Consider the following 16,404-nt stretch of genomic DNA (forward strand, 5'->3'; position numbering starts at 1 on the left):
GTGGCGGAGTTATCACCAAAGTTTTTATTCATTCTTTTATTTTGGTTCAGTTGTACAAGTGGGAGATTTACCTCCTGTGAGCAATTGCCTCAAACCCCACTACTCCACGAGGAGAAGTCGATTTCTATCATCCTTATGCGTGCTGCTCAAAAGACGTAACCCACAGGGCAACAACACTATGCGTGAAACTAGTCCTCACTGCCATCACACTGCATATGTAAACATAAATCCCCAAAAATGGCATTTTCGTTTCCGTATTACAGTACGTGCGCTGCTCATTCTAAACTCTATGAAACTGCCCTCCCCTCCTGTGCATTGAAGAGAATCGAGCCCAAAGTAAAATGGACATCATGTACTTCCGGGTTAGAATAGTCAAGCCGTTTTTTGCAGCCGCTGCTAAGCTGCCCGCCGAAAGTGTAGGGTTCATTTTTTCCGCCGAAGCGACTCGAGTCTGGTTTCTTCCGGAGCAGTGGTGACAACAAGCACAAGCATCGCTCTGTTTCATCCTTCCTGCCCCCTGGCTGTCATACAGCGCATACTTCTTGCTGTGCAGAGGTTGATGCTGATTCGGTATTTGCGGGGGAAACGGATCGAGGGCAGCAGGGTGAGTGACACTTGTTTGTTACGAGGTTCTGCGCTTTGCCAAAAACTCTTCAGAGATTAATAACGTGAATAGTCTATGTTGTTTGATGACTTGTCCAGAAACTTTATAAGATTGGCAGCTATGCTCGCATGCACTCTCCCCATTTGAGATAAGGGAAGGATTAGTGCCACAATCTGCAATACGTCTCAAGATTCAATTCTTCCACCCTAAAACACTCAGCTGTGCGTGTGGCGTGCAGACAGTTTTGCCTACTTATCGTGTGTCCTGTGGTTTTGTTTTATTCGTATTTAAAAACTCTCTTGACAAAATAGGAGCACTGCAAAAAAAAAAAAAAGACTTCGTCCCAATCAATAACTTTTTGTGGTATAGCGCTGCTCTCCGGAAACGTGTTAAGAAGTTGCATAACAGTGCCTCATTAGATATGATGGTATGTTTGCCAAAATCGCCGTAATTTTTTTTAAACCTCAACTCGCACTAGATTGCCATATTGTGTGTGGGGTTTTTCCCCACTAAAACTTTTGAGCGATTGTCGCCTCCCTCCAGCCATTGGTTTAGTAACCTTTCTGTGAATCTCAATATTTAACTTGAAGTTTCTTCGTGACGTACACCGAGAGGCTGAAAGAATGCAATGACAATTCAGACCCATTTTCAAAAGTAACTGTGCAATACTTGTTTGATTATGCTTTTTAAGATCACCACTCTCAGCTTCCATATTATTTTAGCCCAAGATGTTGCTTCATTATTTGTTTCCCAGGGTAGCTTGAGCAACACACAAATAGGGTCCAACTATTACTAAACTTTTGCCCGAACCAAAAAACAGACATACTGGTTTTGCTGTTGCTTTTTTTATAATGAGAGTTGTTGACTGTGCAAATGTTGGTCCCATTTAGAGCCTCGTGACCAAGACCCAGTTATTTCTTGGGGATTGCAATCATTTGCTAACAAATTTTATAGGAAACTTAAAGTGAAAATTAACGATAAAACATCAGAATCTTCAATAATTAATTCCCCGTTTACCAAACATACTTTTTGTCGATTATCCACAGCAAAGGTTCAAGCCATTCTTTGCTGTCCGAAGCATGCTAGCTTAGTAATCAAGGAAATGGGGTCCGTGGCCTAGAGTGGGCCAGTTGGGCTACATGTTCCTGATCCAGATAGAGACAAAAGTAAAGAAAGGAAGGACGGAAAGCTACCTACATCACATAGACACACATCCTGTCAGAAATGGGGGTCTCTAGTTTGCAGTGGTTTACACCGTGTCCAAGTAGGGACCCTTCCTTATAGTCAGGGTAGGGGAGTTACACACCCAAGACAAGATAACCCCCTTGGTAGCTTGGCACAAGCAGTGCCTATCTCAGAGGTGTAAATCATTTGTACATAAACACACAGTAACACAGTGAAAACACTACAGATGGACACTACACCAGTTAAGAAAAAGAGCCAATCTTTATCTAAACCAAACAAGACCAAAATGACAAAAATCCAACAGACAGAACTCAAGATACTTTATAAAGGTTTAAGCAATTATGTCCATAGAACTAAATGGATGCGGTGGTGATTTTAGCACAAAGTATCTTTGGTGCATCAAAATCCAGGACGAAAACAGCCGCAAAGGAGGGAAGTGTCAGAAAACACAAGCGTTGTCTCGATTGAGTCCCAGGGGAATGGAGGCGTTGGTTCTGCTGCATGCGGGAGAAGTGTTGTCGATTCCTTACTGCGAGCAGAAGCGATGCGTCCTAATCTGAAGACAGTTCTTTTCTGCGGGGAGATGTGCTGGAAACTTGGCGCCCATGTATGATGTGTGGAAATATGGACTCACTGGAGACGCGGTGGCTAAACAGGCGCTGCGTCAATTCTTACAGCCGCGGACCAGTGATGAGTTGATTCCCTCAGCCTCACAGTAGGGCCTGCATCGAAGTCGGGGCGGGGGTCTCGGACATCGGAGACTCGGTGCTCTGGACTCTGGCTGCGGCGGTTCTTTTGGCCATAAACAGGCGCTGCGTCTGTTTTTTCAACCACATGGCAAGCTTGCGGCAGGAAAAACGGCTCTGGAAGTACAATTCAATGGTTTTGAATCTTGGAAGTAGCCAAACCACCTCCAAGGGCCCAGAACTGGAATTGACATCACTTGGCAGGACAGAACTTCTAGCAGAGGAGTTCAGGGAGGCTGCAGGTGAAGTCTTTAATAGCCCTGAGACTTCTTAAAAGGAGGCAAGGGCACACAAGCACTTGGAGAATCTTCTGAAGCCGGAAAAAAGCAAAGTCCTGTCCTTGCCCTCTCCAAGACTGAAGCAGCAACTGAAGGCCAACCCAGCAAAGCAACACTGCAAATGACCCTCCTCACAGCTCCAGCTTTTCCTCTTGGCAGTGTCCTCTTGATGCAGAAATGTTCTAAAAATGTGGGTTTAGAGGGCCAATACTTATACCCCTTTAGGCCTTTGAAGTAGGTATGCTTCAAAGGAAAATCTTTGTAGTTCCCAAGATCCTGCCTTGGCTCCAGACACACTACAGGGGAGTGGAGACCGCATTGTGAGAGGACAGGCACAGCCCGATTCGGGTGTCAGTGACAACTCCTCCCACCACTTTAGCTCAGGAAGGCCCACCAACCTGGTGATGGGCCATCAGGATATGCAGGGCACACTTCAGCTCCCTTTGTGTGACTGTCTAGAGTGAATGCACAAAACAGCCCCTGCCAGTCTAAACGTGATGTTGATTCCACAGACAGGCAGAGACCTAGTATGGTAAAGCAAGAAAATATCCAATTTCTAAAAGTACAAACACGGGGGGAGGGGGGTTTGAGGGGGGTCTGAGGGGGAGCTCCGTTTGACCTACAGAGCTGAAGGTCAAACGGAGCCGGGTTCCCTTTTTTGTATTCAATTTCTAAAAGTGGCACTTTTCAAACACAGAATCTGAAAACCGTGGGGGATGATTTTGAGTGTAGATCCCTTCTTCTTTTATTATATATTGAAAAACACGAGGAAATCTCAAATCCTTGTTTGAGAAATGTGTTTTTATTTTTATTTTTTGATCGTTGTTTAAAAGAAGCCCTGTGTGAAATTCAATACAGTGGTAGCATCCTTGTTTGTTAGGAGACTTGAATAGCGTTTTGCTAAAGTTTCACCAGCCGACACGTGTTTCGCCCATCATGGTCATTTGGACCTGGGCTTTCTCAAGGGTCTTAATTTATGGACAAGCGTATATGCATTCATTGGTCATCAGTACAATGCAAACGTTTCGTGACATCAAACGCATCAGTAGTTATTTTCACTTTTTCATTTATGATATCACAGTTTCTCTCAATTGATTTAGGTGTATACGTCCCGGGTCAATCCCTCTTCCGGTAGTCTTCAGAATCTGAAAACCAACTTCAACAAAATATGTATTTTTAAATCCTGAGTTCTAGGAGCCCAATTCCCAAAATCCAAATCTCTTTTCTCTTCCCAATTGAAAGTTACACTTGTTAGATGTTACAAGGAAGCTCCATTGATAACCTATGGGAGAGATAGCCCTTGCAATAGTGAAAAGCAAATTTAGAAGGCTGTCACTCTCTGGACATGCAAGACACACCAGTACATGCCCTACCTTTTGCATACACTGCACCCTGCCCATGGGACTACCTTTGGGATGCCATACATGCTGTAATAAGGTTTGGACCTGGCAAGTGGGTGCACTTGCCAGTTCGACATGGCAGTTTAAAACTGCACTGTCGTAAACTGCCATGTCGACCTGGCAAATTTTAAAACTACACTGTCCAGGCTAGATCTCCTGACACCCTCAAGAAATTCTATTCCCTAACCGATGAATCTGAGATATTGGACCTGATTATAACCGCCTCCAGCGAAGAATAGGGGCACAACTGGAACAGCAGCACTGGGTTGGAATTTCTGCCAAAACCCCAAGGACAGAAGAAATCCCTACAAAGAGAGGGAGGAGGAGAAGGAGGTGCAGACCTCAGAATGCGGAACTGCTGGGGATTTGAAATAGGACTACTCGGCTTCGCAACTGACCACTGTTTCAGATCAAACAATTCTGTCAGGGGGAAATCTCACAATGACAGGCAACACTGAGACCATAGGGACTGGCAGCCAGAACGATCCTGCCTTATCAGTGGTGTTACAATCAATCAAGAGTTTTCAGGAGGAGGTAAAGATGGATAACCGGAGAGTACGTCTGGCTGCAAAAAAATTGCAAGGGGTCATCAGGAAAGTGGGTAAAACATGTGTGGAAATTGCAGACAGAATTGCCACAACAATCGCCACATCAATCTTTGTGTTCTTGGTACCCCAGAAGGAGTCGAAGGGAATGACCCCAGGAAATACATGATCTCATTGCTAAGGGTGGCCTTCCAGAACTGTGTATCTAGGAGTGGAACAAAGTGATCCAGCAAGCCCCCAGATTCCCCTTAACACCACCAAAACGTTCCTCATCCACTCCTGAGCGGTCACGGGCTATGCTCCTATATTTCGGAAACTTTTTACTCTAGCAGTCTCTTTATGATTTAGCCAGGCCAACCTCCAAAAACAAATTCGATGGAGTGATCTTCTTCACAAGACCGGACTTTGCTCATGCCACCTTGGAGCGAAGGTGGCGGCTCAGACAATTCTTTGCCCCTTTTCAGCAGCTTGCGGCTGAAGTCTACCTGCAGAACCCAGCTAAACTAAAAGTTGTTTTCAGGGGACAACCCGCAGTTTCATCTCCGAAATTCAGGCCCAAGCATATTTAAAGGAGATTTCTGGCAAAGCTGAGAATGGGGTCTAAGGGAAGTTGGAGCTAAATATCAAGGCACTGAAGCATCGCCTTCTTTGATCTTTTTTTTTTTTTGGGGGCTTCTCTTTTTTTTCTTGTGTTTCTCTTGCTTTTCTGTGTTCATAGCTATAGTGTTTTTTTAACATTCTATTGAAGCTTGCTAACATGATATCTTTAACAGAGACTGATTTATAAAAATGTTAGGATGTGATCCACAGCTTTTGAGGGTGGTCTGAGGGGGGGGAAGACTCGAGGAGCGACGAGGTTATGATTTCTCAGATGACATCATCCTGGCTCGGGCTGAGCCAGGTCACCTCAGCTATAGGTGGTGGGAGGGGGGAGGCTGAGGAGTTTTTTTGGGGTGGGTGGGTGGGTGGCTGGCACGAGGGGGAGATGTCCTATTGGTACTATGTTTCTTTATATTCTGGATGGGTAAGATACATATAGCCACCATCAATATTTGCGGCATCAATGACCCTAAAAAGAGACGGTACACAGCAGCTGGGCTTCGGCTATTGAAGGCAGATAACCTCTGTATGCAGGAGACTCTCATTGAAAGGGTTCACTTGCACCTATTAAACTCATTTGGTTATACTTTGACACAAAACACTCGGAAATGTGGGGTGGCGATGCTGACATCTAACACTACCCTACAATTTAGGCGAACATCAGTGGACCACCTAGGAAGATGTGTAATAACCGAATGTCATAAAAATAATGGGGAACTGCTCACTATCTGCTCGATTTATGGCAGCACACTGGATGATCCATGAGTGTTTGAGCACGTAACTAACAAACTTGCAGCCTGGCCGCTCCTGCAATACTTTGTGGGGATTTTAACATAAACATACCTGCCGACCAAAAACTGAGTTCAGAAGCTAATTGGACATATAGTGACGGGAAACCGAATTTGTTCCGTGCATTAAGGACTTTATGCACAGATCACAGGCTGTGCGACGTCTGGAATTGGCAAAATGCCTTGGATCCTGGCTTTACCTTTTTCTCTTTTCCACACAGTAAGCACGCTAGGCTTGACTTTATGTTGGTGTCCTATTCCATGCTCCATGATTGCTCTATACAGAAAGCCCCACGTATTCTTTCTGATCACAATCCAAAATTGGTCTGTTAAAGGGAAAGGTGTCAAAAACTGGGAAGGTGGGGCTAAATATGGAGTTTTGAACATGCCTTTCTTGTGAACGAGGAATACTGTAGTCACGTGAGGAAATGGATCCCTCCGTTTCTTAAGGAGAATTTATGGAGCACAGGAATCCATGTCGAATGGTACACATTAAAAACGGGAATACGGGGGGAAACCCTTAGATTCTCTTTGTCTTTGAATAAAAAAAAACAGCTTTTATATGATACACAAACTAGATTGGCAGTCGCAGAAGAGGATCTGATGAAAGTGCTCCAATTAGGTGGGTATGACGAAGAAGCGCAGGTAAAAGTTGCAGCCTCTAAATCCTCTATTATGGAAATCGTTGCGAAACATGCCACCGGTAGAATTACAGTATGGAGAGAGAAAGCATACGAGTGCAGTGAACAGGTAGGGCATCACTTGGCAATCAGAGTTAGACAAAAAGCATTGCAGAACATAATACAAGAAATCAAAGATCCTGTGCTGGGTGTGGTTACAGATCCTGATGGAATTAGAAATGTCTTCCACGCATACTATCAAAAGCTATATCAAGAGGATCCACCTGGGGACCTTAGAGAAGTTTAGGCAACCCTGAATTAAGACTGAGCAGAGCAATTCTCTCATGAAGAACAGCTACTGTTAGACGAGCTCCCACAATGGATTGAGATACTATTATGTATTAGTAGTCTCTCTAATGGTAAGGCTACAGGCTTGGATAGCATTCCTGTGGAATTCTATAAGAAATTCTCATCGCTACTCATAGATTGTATGACCCAGCTTTTATACATGTATTTAAGGGGGGTAAGACCTCCAAATTCCTGTTCACATGCAAAAATTGTGATCTTCCTCAAAAAAATATAAACCTCCATGCGAGCCTGGTTCATATCGCCCTCTAACATTGATTAAAAGCGATGATCAGATAACCTCTATCCATCAGCATGGATTCATTCCTGGGCGGGGGATTACTGACCTCAGAAGGAGGGTTATCTCACTTTTAGATGCCACTAGCATATCCAAGGACCCAATGGCGTTAATCCTGCTAGATGCAGGAAAGGCCTTTGACAGGATCTCCTGGTCTTTTCTATGGGAGACCCTGTCAACGGTAGGAGTTGGAGAAGGGTTACTGTAGGCTATTAAAATGCTTTATTTCCATCCTACGGCAAGGTTATTCGTTTATGGAGCACTCTCGGATCTTTTTACTTTAACAAGAAGTACCCGACAAGGCTGTCCAAGCTCACCATTGCTATTTGCAATCTATATCGACCCTTTTCTTCGACAGTTAGAAAATAACAAGGTTATTAGCCCCATTGTAACACACGGCTGGAAAACAAAAGTTCTGGCATATGCTGACGACATTGCCCTCGTGACCCCCTACCCTGTTATTGCTTTACAGGAAATTGAAGAAGAAGCAGAAAGGTATGGGACATTCTCAGGATATGCACTTAATTGTGGCAAGATGCAAATAGTGGGCAATGAGAATTCAATGATAAATGATACCATAGTGGCCAAAAATGCAATCTACTTATGGATTAATACCTGTCACGGTTCACGGGATGTTTCCTTAGTCGTGATCCTGAAGCCACAACTGTATGTGCTGTTTCTCCTGCTAGATTTAATGGGAGAACTCATGGGGCCCCTAATTGGCGAATGTGTTGGCGCCGTTGGATGTCCAACATGGCCACCGACGCATTCGCGGGTTAGAGTTCTAGTTTTTTCCCTCATTTCTAATGAAGCAGGTGAAGCGCGCTTGCTAACGTTCTCATGCGCACTTCACCAGAGAATTCACCGAGATGACACCTACCTTCACAACGTCGTGGAAGTTAGGGTAGGTCGCGTCGCAGTGTTGTCGGGTTTAGATTCGACGGTCAACTAACTTAATCTATCTTCAGGTGAGAGTTTAAAAGATTAGCATCTCAGGAAAAATACCGGCGCATGCACGAGTGTTGAACGCATCTAAGAACTCTTCTCAGACTGGAAGGTTAGAGTAAGTCTGAGTACTGATCTCCACAGACTGAGTGGCATTCTTAGTAAACGTGCATTTTGTGATAATTAGGGTCTGAAGTAAAATCTAAAATCCATAGCAATTTCTTAGTTGTAGGAACGAGCGCAAGTTCTCTCTTGCGCTGTTCTTATAAAATATTTCGTCTATAGGATTCGAGGAAAGAATAGATCACTAATCTCCTCAAACTGATTAGGGTACTAGAATACTACGCATTTCGAGTAGTTCCTTATCGCAGTTCTAATTAAAAAACTCACTCTTTAACACTGTGAGAGAGGATATTTCCCCGAGGTAAAAACAACTAATAAGTACCTCTCCTTTCCCATCTAACTCCTGAATAAACTTAAAGAAGAATAATACACAGTGCTCAGGCAAAGGAACTTAGTAAGTTTTCTTAAAGGCAAACTACTAGATAGTTATACAATAACAGAAATTCTCAACACTTACATTTTATGATTCTATTCCAAGACACTAGACAATCTCCATTGGTAGTTGTAAGAAGAGCGGAGGAGAGAGCTAGTTTAAGCCAGAGCAAATCAGTTGCAAGACACACAACTGAGAAGATAGAAGAGAGGTTTGGCCCTGAATACATCCTGGTAAGACAAGCAAGCTAACTTATTGTAAAAATACAGTAAGTTATAAACTCAAGTAGCAGAAAAGTAATTGAATGTCAATTGTTACAGCTTCCATTCAAATAAGAAGACGAAGATATCCAGGGCTGTCTCTTTTCTTTTTCCCAATCCCCTTTCCCTCGTTGACACTTACTTGCTGAGAGAGTCAGTAAAAGATCTCACAGGGACGTTCTGACAGGGGCATTGGGAATTTAGCGACATTCTGCTCCTGTGTTATTTGAAGACTAAAGAATAGTCGGTCCTGACAATATCTCAGCAAACATGGATAACATTGTCAAAGATAATATTGATCCCCTATTAGTTAAAATCAAACAGGACCCGTCGAGACTACACAATCTTCATCTATCTATCATTGGTAGATGCAATATTATTCAAATGTTATTTTTTCGCAAGTTTTTGTATTTTCTGCATGCGATTCCACTGGAATTCTCAGCTGATTGCCTGAAGAAAATAGAAGATCTTTTCTCCTGATTCCTCTGGCTTTACGCCACACCAAGAAGGGCTTACAAATTCCTTGCATTACCCAGCGAAAGAGGGGGATGGGCCTTACCGAATATAAGACTTTACTACTGGGCCACTACACTACTACACAACCTAGTACTAATACAAGAGAAACCGAAAGGTAGAGATATTGAAGAGATTCCGACCCACCCCCCCCCCCCAGAATTTATAATGGGGAAGAAGCTTGGGGAGGGGTTTGGCAGTACCTAAATGACAACCACTACAAAAAAGTCTGTTTTAAAACACTACAAAGGAAGTTTAAAATCTGGAAGTCTGTTCAAAGACTGATAGGAGTCGGTTGGCTTAATTTTTATACACCACATTTTGATAATCCAAATCTACCAGAATTTTTCAAAGATCCCATAATTAAAAGGTGGGGCAAGGTCGGACTGACAAAATGTGGACTTTTTTTCTCTCCACTCGGTCTTGCCTCTTTCAAAAATCTCAAAGAGTCGTTTGAGATAGATCAAAGAGACTTCTATAAATATCTCCAAGTAAGGGACTTTCTAAACAACAAAGGTGGCGGACCAATAGGATTCTCCAGAAATGATGTAATTGAGAAACTGGTAGAGAACAGAGATTTGTCTGTACAGGTAATTTACAATCTTTTTAACTCACTGATGAAAGACGACATTGATGATTGGTCGCTAAAAACGGAAAGAGGAAATTGGGGTATCAGAAGATTTATTAATTCAAATTGGCACAGAGTATTTTAATTCCTGCCCGGTTACAGGCATAATATTACAAAACTTGCTTTTCACTGTACTATATTCTAAAATAAATAGCCAGATGGGGGAGTGGGAAAGGGACGTTTTGGCCACGGTGTGCATTATTTCAGGCAGACTTGGTTCACACCTTCGCCTCATGTAACATGCTTAGTAAGCTAAAACAAGAGAGAACCAAATTCCTTAAGGAAGCTTTAGGAGTGGAATGTTCCCTTTCTCCGTCCCTGATAGTGCTCAGGGTAGCTCAAGATACACAGAGTAAAATCAGAGAGGAATTGGTGTTTATAGGCATGGCGATCCTTTGTCTATGTATAGCATCGGCGTGGTTAGATTCCAATAACTCCGGATTCCAGCAGTGGCTTTCCCGCCTGTTGGCAAATTATAATCTAGAAAAGGCTATCTATGCAAGGAGGGGAATACGTTCACAAATTAAAGGCTTAAAAATCTGGGCACCATTGACTAGATGGATAGAGGAAAGTGGGTAATCAATAAATAGGAAATTAACATGGTGATGTCATGACATATTGCTCTTTAGTGGCTCATTAGTAAAGGAAGATGTTGGAAAACACATGAACTATAGGACTGTCTTGCTCTAATTGGTAATTTTGGCTAAATTTGCACTGGGAATTTGCAATGGAGTTAACATATAAGATTGTTTTAAGTGTCTGATAACAGAGTTTGAGGTTTTTGCCAACTCCCCGGGACGGGGTGGGTGGGTGGTTGCTGGGTGGAGCATTTAAAAATGCATAATTGCCTTAGGATGAGAGATTTCAATGTATGCTCACACTGTCTTTATATTATGCAATAAAAAAACTTTCAAAATAATAATTTTTAACTGCACTGTCAGACACTGCATGGGCAGGCCTGAGACATGGTTACAAGTCTACTCATGTGAGTGGCACAATTAGTGCTGCAGACCCACTAGGAGCCGTTGATTTGCAGGCCCTGGGCACACACAGTGCACTGTACTAGGGACACACCAGTAGATCAAATATGCAAATTATGGATATTCAATCATAATCACAATTTAAACAGGGAACACTTGCACTTTCGCACTTATCAACAGTGGTAAAGTTCCCAGAGTACCCAAACCAGCAAAAACGAAGTCCAGCATACAGTCAACAATACAGGCGGTAGAGGCAAAGAGACACAGGAAACTACGCCAAAGTTGCCAGGTCTAACACTTCCCAAGAAAGATAGATACTCCAAACTCGCACTTGTCAAGTACGTTTATGGAAACCACATCATTCAGTTTATTGCATTCACCAGTATACAAGATGGTTCCTTTTCTCTTCTAGGTAATGTTTATAATCATAAATAACAAGGGTACCAACACAATGTGATGAAGTGGGATGCGCACTAGAGTAGATCCCAAACAGCCCCAGGTAACGAAAAGAAATCTGTGAGTGTTTGATGAAATCTCTTCAAGAGTCCGCTTCATTGTGTGACCAAGTGAGTCATTCCTGGAATGTCACATGATCGCTTTTTTTGACATCCCATTGTGTGACTCTGTTAAACTTTACTGAACTGTCTTTTGATTGTACATAGGGACACCTCATCCGTTTAAGACCAACTCAGTTATTCCTTTAATTGCCTTGATTATAATCCAGTCCTTTTGAGTATGAATTGCTCTTTCTTTTCTTTATGGTGTTTAATATTGAGCCTCTTGTGCAGCCTGGGCAAATGCAACTTTACTGTAACTTTACATAAAACGTCTGTATTCTGTTGTCCCCCAGACATTCTCATCTTTTTTTATAGGGGATACCTTAACCTGTTGAGTGCTCAAGACGAGCTGTGCTCGTCATGAGTCACAGTGGAGCTGTGCTCATGACGAGCTGAGCTCGTCATAACGGTAGCGGCCTGCCCATGCGCGATTAATTCCCCGCCTGTGCGGGAGAATTAATCAGTGGGCGGGGTCGTGACGAGCACAGTTCCACTGTGAGTCATAACGAGCTGAGCTCGTCACGAGCACAGCGGCGCAGTGGTGCCCCCCAACCCCGCACCGCAGGGAAATTACCCCCTCAGGGAAAGGGTTAATGTTCTAGGCAGGATTGACCAGTTTTTAATTAATTTTTATCCGTTTTTGTTTTGTTTCGCAGGGGAAATTTAAACCAAATTTGTTTGGCCACCTTTGAAGACCGTCTTACTTAAGATGTCTAAAATAGATAAGATGAGCATTCTCGGTGTGAGGAGTTTTGGAGTTGAAGACAAAGATAAACAAGTTATTACCTTCTTTAACCCGTTAACAATTCTGGTGGGACCCAATGGCGCAGGAAAGACCGTATGTATTACACACCTTTTTAAAGCAGTGAGTTTGATTTTGCGACTTCTGTGCTTCATGCAAAAACATAGTGTTTAGACTTTAAGTGTATGTGTATTTGAATGCCTACTAAAGGACTTGTTTCACCAATACTATCAATGCTTAAGATATTTAGTTCATATAAAAAATCTTTTTGTTTTGATTGCCATTAACCTTTGGCTTGTTTGAGTAGTGTGACCCTGTCGAAAAATGCATAGGTTCATGTAAGTGGTTCTTTGCAATTTCATGAAGATTGTTCAGATGTGGGGAAAAGATGAGAACATTTAATATTTTAGATTCCGACTGGACAAGTTTCCGCTAAGTTTCATGTAAAGAGAGAGTTGGACCGGATTGTGTCTTTTTTGTGGCTTTGTGTAACTCCATTTAGAAGTTTTTGAAAAATCTAAACATAAAAAAAATTGTGATTCTGATTTGAGCCTACTTTTTGCTCCAGTAACCATTTTGAGTTCCAGAAGTTTAAATCTGCTGGGACGAGGAGCTTTTTGGTTCGCGAAGAAGCTGACCCTGTTTTCAAACCAAATAAAGTGATTTGTCTGGCAAGCTTGAATTTTTGTGCCCTGGGTTCTTGCCTGAAATCTCAGGGAGGGTCCTAATAGGAAGAAGGAGTGGAATCTGGATGCTGCCCAGGACGATTTTGGTGTTCAGAAAAGTTTCAGTTTGGCTGGTCTCAAGTTACAAGTGTGAATATTAGTGGTTAAGATATCGCCTAGGTATCCAGGAGATGTGCCAAGGATGGCTTGAACTATAGAATATAAGCATTAGCAGTTTGTATGGATCTTTGTCTATGGTATAGAGCTGTTGAGCATGGCATTAAATGGATGAGATTGTAGAGTGTTTTAAGGAACTGAAAACGGTACTGGTTGGAAGAAGGAATATTGAAATAATCCCATTCGTAGATAATTGCTGGAGGCTAGCTTACTTGGTACAAATGAGATGATCAGAGCTTTGGCTATTTGCAGTGTTATACATGAAAAACTTTCTGAATGTGTACAATTTGATTATGTTACATAGGCTTTGCAGTAATAAAAGATTCCATATGCATTTAAGGTCTGAATAGAACTCAAAGCTTTCTGCAAAGGAAAATAGAAAGCACAAGAGGGCAAAAGGAAATATGTTGAAAGAATTCAGGGGATTCTGTTTTAGATTAGTTCAACATTAGGGATCAGTATCATTGAGCCTTCAAGTGATGACTAGCAGTGAATCAGTTACACATTAAAGATTCGGGGCAGGATAGAAAAGGTGGTAATGAGAATATGGTTTGAGTGTCCTATATTTAAATTCAAGGCAATAAGAAAATCTAACTACAGTAACAGAATCCCCAAGTGAGGTATTGTGAAGAGAAATTGATTGAAGACCTACGACTGAACATTGGGGAACTCCAGTGGGTAAAGAAGTTGGGGCAGAAAGCGTGGAGGCCAAAAAAAAGTGTTCAGATAGACGAGAATAGTACCATTTGAGATTGAAGCCAAATAGGAATAACTTATTGAACGAAAAGAGTAGACTATCAGGCGCTGTATAAAGATCAAGAAGGCCTAGGATTGACAATAGGTGATTGTGGTGTGCTGTGGTGCTTATATGTACTACCTGTGAGAGAGTGATTTAACGAAAGTGGTCAGTATGCAACCCATATTGTACAGGATTGAGTTACATGTTGTGTGTAAGAAATTGGGTTATTGGTTGAGAGGATTGAAACCCTTCTCAAGCAGCAACAACAGTTATTCTAGGGGTGAAGGCACAAACAAACTCTAAATTAACCTGTGCTCAACCCTTGGGTAGCTTGGCACAGCAGTCAGGCTTGTCTCAGAGACAATGAGTAAAGTACACTTCAAACAGTAACACAGTGATGTGTTTTAAATAGAACAAGACCAAAACAAAAAAAAATCCAATTAGTAGAACTGGAGATATTTAATTGTAAAGATGTGAGTGAAAATAGCTCCAAAAGGTATAAAGTGGCAACTGTGGATATCTGGTCTCACCGGACAGGGAGAAAGCTACAGGTTCAGGTTGACCGCAATGGAGCGCGGGCCGACTACAGGCACCTGGTTTGGCCCACTGAACAAAGTACCTTAAATCCTGGTTTGCGAGGATTCACGATGAAGATGCTTTGCGCAGCCAAAGTGATGCGTCGGTTATGAGATCTGCGAGGCTGTGGTGTGAGGTCCTGCGTCGTCGGCGCGGATTGTGTCGACCAGGGCTTGCGATGCGAAGTCTGGAGAGAAGGATGTGCCGTGCAGTCGGGGCTCTGCGTCGGTTCCAAGGTGCTGCGATGCGAAGCCCGTCATCGAGGCTGGCGTCGAAGAGGGATATGAGGGCTTGCGCCGAAGATGTGGTGTTCAGCTGCAGTTCGGATGTGGGGACGGGCTACGATGTGGTCTTTGCAACAGTTTCGATTCACACAGTAGTGGCGATGCGTTGGATCTGCTTGGTGTTGCGCCGTTTAGCAGAGGAGATGCGTCGGCTCAGCTGGATCCACGAAGCTGGCAGAACACTTTATGGCCGCTTCCAATCACCGCAGATGACCGAGTCCAGGTGCTGGGTTAAGGTTGTTGAGCCTTCTGTTCTTCAGAATCAAGTCGGGAGGCCAACCAACTAGCCCTTGGAGTCACTCTGGGGTCTGGGTTCAAGAGCTGCAAATCCAGTGTGTTTCAACAAGGTAAAAGGCCAACAGGCAGAAGTACAGCACAGCAAGGCAGTGGTCCATGAGGAATGCAGTCTAGCAGAGTGACAGTCCTTCAGCAGCACAGCAGGCCTTCCTGGCAGAGTATCCAGAGGTTCAGAAGTGTACTGAAGTGGTGGTGTCTGATGTCCACTATTTATATACATTTGTGCCTTTTGAAGTGGTTGAGAAACGTCTAGAAGTTTCCCTTTCAAGTCCCCAGGCATCCTGTCTTCCCTTTCCTGGCCCCAGATCCACTACAGTGGGTATGTAGCCCTTTGTGTGGAGGCAGGACATCTACTATTCAAATGTAAGTGGGGCTTTGCCCAGCTCCTCCCACCCATCCTCCCCTAGGTGTCCCATCTAGGCACACCGTGACTCCATACCTATTGTATGTGGCTGATAAGGATGAATACATGAAGCTCAACGTTGAGCTATACCCAGCCATGTAACCCAGGTACAGGCTGCAGGCACTAAATGGCTAAGGCAGGAAAATGGAAACTTTCTAAAAGTAGCATTTTTCAAAGTTGTAATTTTATATCCAAGTTCGCCATCAGTTAAGATTTTTCATTACAATTCCAAAGACACCAAACTTGAACTGCTTACCTGTACCCATTTGGAAATTACAGCAGTTTAAATGTAATAAGGTAATTCCAATGTTCGTCCATGGGAGAGGTGGGTCTTGCAGCAGTGAAAACTGAATATGAGAGTTTTTCACTTTCAGGACATGTAATACATAAAAGTACATGTCCAACATGATAAGTACACATCAACCTGCCCTCTTGTTTGTCCAGGGTCTACTCAAGGGGTGACTTATCCAATTAAAAAGGAAGGTTTGGGCCCGGAAAAAGCATTATTTTGCCAGGTCGAAATGGGAATTAAAAATTGCACACAAAGGCGGCAATGGCAGGCTGGAGACATGTTTAAAGGGCTACTTAAGTGGGTGGCAAAATAGGTCCTGCAGGCCCACTAATAGCATTAAATATACAGGCCCGGGGCACAAGTAGTGTCACTTTACTAGGGACCTACAATTAAATTCAATATGTCAATTAGGGATAAAACAATCTTACCATGTTTTAAGGA

The 16,404-nt window shown here is 43.0% G+C and overlaps 1 protein-coding gene across 1 annotated transcript in view; it reads left to right on the plus strand.

Annotated features, from left to right (window-relative positions):
- The first annotated feature begins 457 nt into the window (after window positions 1-457).
- The window catches only part of RAD50 (RAD50 double strand break repair protein), a 495,519-nt gene continuing 479,572 nt past the window's right edge, over window positions 458-16,404 (plus strand). The window contains exons 1-2 of the mRNA XM_085618052.1: window positions 458-604; window positions 12,445-12,626. Of these exons, the coding sequence (XP_085474178.1) occupies window positions 12,498-12,626 (129 nt within the window). The 5' untranslated portion in view covers window positions 458-604; window positions 12,445-12,497. The remainder of the gene's footprint in view (window positions 605-12,444; window positions 12,627-16,404) is intronic.

This window comes from Triturus cristatus, chromosome 7, assembly GCF_964204655.1.
Source record: "Triturus cristatus chromosome 7, aTriCri1.1, whole genome shotgun sequence".
In the NCBI taxonomy this organism is placed as follows: Eukaryota; Metazoa; Chordata; class Amphibia; order Caudata; family Salamandridae; genus Triturus; species Triturus cristatus.